Below are 6561 nucleotides of genomic sequence, written 5' to 3' on the forward strand. Positions count from 1 at the left end.
TCTGAGAAAAGTAAAATTGTGTAAAATATAAATATAATTATTTTGATATTCATATAGGCTGTATGCATATGCATTTATGGTTATTTTTAATTTCAGAGTACAATATTTTCCATACCTAACCAGTTCTTGCTATAAGAACTAGTTACTTGACATATTATAGGCAGTAATGACTAGTAGTAATGGTATAGCATTGAAGATGATATAAGATTCTCTTAAGAAAATTTACAAACATCAAAGTGTGATAGAAATATTACTATGTTTTTTTAAAATAAAAAAACTTACACATAGATCATGTGAGTATAAATATCCATGTTGATTCCATGTTGATTCTGTTGTTGGAGAAATTATCACTGTTCTACTTAAGAAATATAAGTATATTGCTAGAACCATGTTCTTCTCTAGGAAGAAAAGGAGAATGATTTGTTAATAGGTGGGGGATAGTTTTCCCTCATATTTATTAATAAAGCTTTTCTCTAAAGTAATGAATTAAGAATCTGAGACTATTTCATAGTAAACGTCTCTGTTATCAGCTTCAAAGCAAACTGTATATGGTAGCCCAGTTGAAAGATTTTTCTAATTCTATATATGTGGCTTTTACACCCCTAATTTTCCCCTGAATTTGTTTTTCCTTGAGTATCAAGCTTCTTGAATCTTGTACTATTGAGAATATTTCTTACTAATGTAATTATAATAATTACTAATATGATAAAAACTATACATGTTTTAGGATGCTAAGTTAAGAATTATTGTATATCATTAGTTTATTCAATATAATTAATTATATTTGCATAAATACAAAAAAGTTAAAATGAGAAAAACATAATTGGAAAGCATTAAGTGTAGCTGTGTATTTAATGCAAGGGTTTTTTTTATGGCTATTTCTAGTCTAAGTGGGAAATAGTATATAAAAAATACCACCTGTGCATACAAAAGAATTTTAATAATTAAATGACATTTTCCATATATTTGCAAGTGATTTTTTCTGGTTTTCTAAAATATATTAAGATAACCCCAAATTATGAAATTATAATCCAAGCTCCATAGCCCAAGATATGAGCATGTTATGTTTTTAAGTGGAACAAGAATACCTATTTGTTTTAGTTTATGCTCAAAGTATTATTTTTTGCTCTGGTTTATGCTCTAATTCTAACACTTGAGTCATATTAATTATAGGTTTGCTAGATCTAATTTTATAAGAAAAAGTATAATTAAAATCAGTATTTTCCTCCAATTTTCTTGTTTTTTTCTTTTTTACACATATATGAAGTTATTAGACATTTACAATCTGAGTGTGGGCTGGGTATCAGTAATATCATTGCATCAATGCTGAACTTCCAGCGGAATTCTCTGGCGGTCCAGTGGTTAGGAGTCTGTGCTTTCACTGCCGTGGGCCTGGGTTCAATCGTGGTGGGGAACTAAGATCCTGTGATGGTGGGGGCGGGGTCTGGTCCTCAGCTGGTCCCAGCAGCATCTGGTTATATGGGCTCCAGCAGAACTTTAAGGGCCATCAAGGACCCTCCCAAGACAACACTCAGGGACCCTTCCCAGCCAGTAGGAAGGTCACACCTAGCCCTGGAGCAAGCAGGTTGTTGAGTCAGTGTGTGGGAGGGTCCCAGATCTTATCAGCAGCCCAGGAGGGTACCAGCTTAGCCAGTGGAGAGAGGTGCAGCTGTGAGGACCTCTTAGAATCATCCTTCCCTGGTTTCAGGACTTAAGGAAGCTCAGGTTCTTCATGTCTCATCACAGAAAGAATTCAGTGTGAGACAAAGTAATGAATAAAAAGTGGATTTATTTAGAGAGAAACACACTCCACAGAGCGTGGGCCATCTCAGAAGGTGAGAAAGGCCTCTTATGTTGTTTTCAATGTATAGAATATGGATTGTTATAGACTGAATGTGTATGTTCCCCTGAAAATTCATATGTTGAAACTCTACCCCCCATGTAATGGAATGAGGAGGTGGGACTTGTGGGAGATAACTAGGATTAGATGAGGTAGTGAGGGTGGAACCCTCATGAATGTGATTAAGTGCCCTTATAAGAGTTAGGAGAGAGCCTGATTCTTCTCTCTTCTCTCTACCATGTGAGGGTACAAGAAGTCATCAATTTGCATTCTGGAAGAAGGTCCTCACCAGAATCTGACCATGCTGGCAGCTCAGTATCCAATTTCCAGCCCCCCAAAATGTGAGATATAAATTCCATTGTTTATAAACCACTCAGTCTACATATATTTTATAGTAGTGTGAACTGACTGAAATAGTGCCTTTCAAAAATAATACTCTTGTAAAGTCCTCAAGTAGAGGGTTAACAATTCAGTTCTAAGTATTTAAATTTCTCTTTAAATTGTATTTTTTCTGGCTCCACCACTTAGTTATCGTGTGACCTTGGTCAAATTATGTTTCCCATTCCTCAGTCACCTCATTTAGACACTATTTTAGACCAACGACAGTTTCAGAGCTTGGATTATGGAGCCTGACTGCTGCACAAGTACCTAAGAACTCACAGTTAACTTGAATAATTTGAGTATGTGCATGTGTGTGTGAGTGTGTGGGTTACTCATCAGCTTGGGCAGTTTTGGGGTATTTGTGAGACACACACTTAGAAAAGTTTGTCTTCTATACAAAAGATTACATTAATAACCATGTTTTTGGTATGTTTGTTTTAAGTTCTTTGAAATGCTCTTGTGATCTCAGCTGACATTTTTGCTAGAGTTAAATTGTAGAACAATTATGTGACAGAATAAACTCATGCTTCAATAACTAAAACTTACAGGTTTGCTTAAATGGAAATTTTAAAATCTATAGGAATTTAAATACTAATTTTGTGAAAAGACAGCTTTTATTGGAGCACATTCATCTACTTGCATTTTTTTTTTAGCAGACTTTTCAGTTCTGGAGGACTTTTATTTATCTATGTGCATTCAATACATTGTGTGTTTAGTATCAGTAAGGTTTTCTTCAAACCGACTGTCAGGTGATATGAATTTCAAAGAACTCAGCTTTCAATATGTCAATCACAGTAATAAAGAAAAGCAAAATTCTTCAAAACTGGGAAGCATCACAGTGGTACGTTCAAGGTATTAACACTGAGACTAGGTTTATTTGTTAATTTTATTCTATCTATTACCTTTGTCATTGCTTACCTAACCATTGGGACCCAATATAAAAGACATTTTTCAAATATATGGTTGATGGGTAGTTAGATCATTTACAACAGTAGCTGATAGGCCAAGAAGTAACGTGGTAAAAGAACACTCATTTTCAGAAATTGCTGTAGCATAATGATGTTGCTGTAGTATCCCAAAGTGTAAGAAAACTATTGCTATGATTAGCGTTCCATATCATTTTAAATGCATGATGACACAAGTTTTTCGGAATATGCTTGGTAAGGAGAATTTCAGATTTTTAACTCAACTTTTAAGTTTTTACAAGTTGAATAAACATTTAAAAAATGATCCTAAATAATTTTTTCTGATAATAGAGTATTGTCTGATGTCTTCAGGCAAATTTGATTAGCAGTTGCTTCATGCTGATTTTGATAAATCATCACATTCAAAGCAGATGTGCTTTTCAATAATCCTAAATTTAAATTCTTTCAGTTCTTTTTTTCCTCCTAAAGTGTGTATGCTCTTCAAAAGCATTCAATTTCATATCAACAAAAATATTTAAATGCATAAGTTAAAGAGTGTTCCTTTTAAATAAGCATTCTAAACTACTATGAGGCTAATTTTGAATGAGAAATGCTGCACTTTTGAAGAATAGCTATATCATTAATCTGTAATCAGCCATTGACATATTCATTTGTTCAAGAGACCAGCTGTTGGTAGGACAATTTTCATAAAATTAAGAAATCAATGTTATAACCATATGCAGTGTTTGATTTGATGAAGAGTAGCATTAGTAATAAAACTAGAGTGTAGTACTTCATAAAGAGATGACATTCATATAACCTTAACCCTTTACACAAATAAATCTGAAATTAAAAATGTTTTATACTTAGAAATAATTTTTTTCACCTTCCAACATATGTTCTGAAAGTTCTTTATTTATGTTTTGTAGAGAAGTGATATCAGAAAAATGTAACTCCAAAGACAAAAAAGTGAGCTAATAAATATGTCCTTAGTATGAATATCTGTGACTAGGTTAAAATAAATCCAGCAATAATTTATACATAAAATTCCATATATAGGTCATTTTGAGATAAGATAATTACCATAATAAAAATGTTTTGATACAAAACAATCTAATGATTTGAGTATGTATTCTGAATTCTATTCATACAATTTAATTCATGCAAACTAAAGGTAAATTGTTTAAATCAAAAGAAAAATAATTTAGAAATAGAGATTATTTTGAAAATCAAATGAGTCAACACAGGGTGATAAATTATGTGTGATCTATAGTTATAGAAAGTAAACACAAATAATACACAAAATGACCTTTATTGTCTAGTTTTAATAACTTCTTTGAAGAAATCATAATCAGGACTTCTAAAAGTATCAATCAATTGTATACATATAATTTAATAAGAAATAGGAATACATGTGCACTCATATATCAAAAAGTTTGAAATTCGGTTCTTTAATTCAAGCAAGTAGGAAAAATGTGATCACAGAATTATGATATAATTAGAATAATTGAATTACTTTGCTAGCTTAAAAAAAAAGAGCTCTACAAATGTTGAGTATTTGATTTAAAGTCAATTCTTTATGGAAAGAAAACCCTGTTCTAACAGCTTATATGTTGAATAACAAAGGAAACATCTTCAATTTAGGTTTCTAAATTGGTTTTTACAGTTCTTCACTAAAATATTTAATTGAAACACTTTAACACTTTGCATGTATAAAGATGCACAAAACGTCAAATAAAATGACCATAAGCCTGCCTTGTTGTGCCTGTCCACAGCCTCTATCTCCACCAAATACAACTTTATTAATGAGACCACTAGCTGAGGCAGGAAAATATCAAACCTCCCATACTGTATCTTCCTGTTCACAGGTTTTTTTTTTAGTTTCTTCAGCAGTGAGAAATTAAGGAAAACAATCACAGAGGAAACAAACCTCATCTCAAATATACTTTTCTAAATGCCCTAAAACCTTAGCTTCAACCCTGTAATTTTGCAACTTCAATTTCCTTAATAATATGAGTAAAGTAAAACAAGCAAGCAAGCAAAAACATAGCTGCAAACTATTTTACATTCTTTTAATGGAGATAAGGGGTCTCTTTCCTGCTCTTGAATCTGAGCAGGATTGCTACTGCTTTGATCAAAAAAAGATGGTGTTTTAAGTTCCAACTGTTCTCAACACTCCACTTATTCTTCTGATTAAGTGGAGCGGGTCCCTCGGGGGTCAGAAGCCACCATGCTGAGGGCGGCGTGGAGGGCGCTGAGTTCGATTCGGACCCAGGCAGTGACTCAGGCCCCAGTCCTCGGGCTGCCGGGTGGAGGGTGCGCCAAGCTTCTCTCCATCCAGCGGGACCTTCCCTCAAGTCCTGGAGGTCTTATCCTCCGGGCCGCCCGCAGATATGCCACCCAGACACCAGTCCAGCCCAGCCATGAAGATGACCTGTCCCCTTCTGTGCTGCTCAAGGACTACCAGGACATCCCTGGAATTGAGAAGGTTGATGATGTCGTGAAAAAACTCTTATCTTTGGAAATGGCCAACCAGAAAGAGAAGCTAAAAATCAAGAAAGAGCAGTTGATGAACAAGGTCGTGGAAAAGCCTAAGGACACCAGCTCCCTGGAGGCTCGAATTGTTGCATTGACTGTCAAGATCCGCAGTTGTGAAGAACACATGAAGAAACATCGAAAGGACAAAGCCCACAAGCGCTATCTGATGATGAGCATTGATCAGAGGAAAAAGATGCTCAAAAACCTCCGCAAGACCAACTATACTGTCTTTGAGAAGACATGCAGGGAGCTGGGGATTGAGTACACCTTTCCCCCTCTGTACTACCGAAAAACCCACCGCCGCTGGGTCACCAAAAAGGCTCTGTGCATTCGGGTTTTCCAAGAGGCTCAAAAGCTGGAGAAGCAAAACAGGGCCTTAAAAGCTGCAGCTGCAGCAGTCCGGAAACAAGTCCAGAAGAACCCAGAGAGCCCTTCCAAAACTGGACCAGAGGCAATCAAAGAAAACCAATAAATGTTAAAATTTAAAAAAAAAAAAAGGGATATCTTCTGCTTTGCCTCATAGCCATGTATTTGGTAATAAGAATAGCAACTAAATTTTTTATACTGAATATCAATTTCTCAAATAGATAAATAGGCAAATGTATGAGGATTATAGATGGGGCCCCTAAGAAAGCTTTTGCCTTCTTAAAAATTGGAAGACGTATATTTGCAATATATATGACTCTTACAAAAAATTCAAATGACTATATTAACTTTCAGTCAGAAGGAATGCTTATTATAATACTACATTCTTTTAATAAATGTTATTAAAAGACATATAAAAGATATAAAATGTTATTAAAATGAATTTAAAAATCTATAATATTTAAAATGATGCTCTTTACAAAAATATTCATGAATTAAGTAAGATGCATTGTTTAGTTCTATATTTTGTTC

At 34.2% G+C, this 6561-nt stretch overlaps 1 protein-coding gene across 1 annotated transcript; it reads left to right on the forward strand.

The window, feature by feature from the left end:
* Positions 1–5329: 5329 nt before the first annotated feature.
* Positions 5330–6136, forward strand: LOC137212198 (small ribosomal subunit protein uS15m-like). The gene has a single exon (XM_067715288.1). The coding sequence runs from the start codon at positions 5357–5359 to the stop codon at positions 6134–6136; it is 780 nt and encodes a 259-aa protein (XP_067571389.1). The 5' UTR covers positions 5330–5356.
* The last annotated feature ends 425 nt before the right edge of the window (positions 6137–6561 follow it).

Source organism: Pseudorca crassidens, chromosome 2 (assembly GCF_039906515.1).
Source record: "Pseudorca crassidens isolate mPseCra1 chromosome 2, mPseCra1.hap1, whole genome shotgun sequence".
Taxonomy (NCBI): Eukaryota; Metazoa; Chordata; class Mammalia; order Artiodactyla; family Delphinidae; genus Pseudorca; species Pseudorca crassidens.

What these genes read in the sequence shown, in the direction of transcription:
- LOC137212198 (XM_067715288.1), top strand. Translation starts at nt 5,357, where the DNA reads ATGCTGAGGGCGGCGTGGAGGGCGCTGAGTTCGATTCGGACCCAGGCA.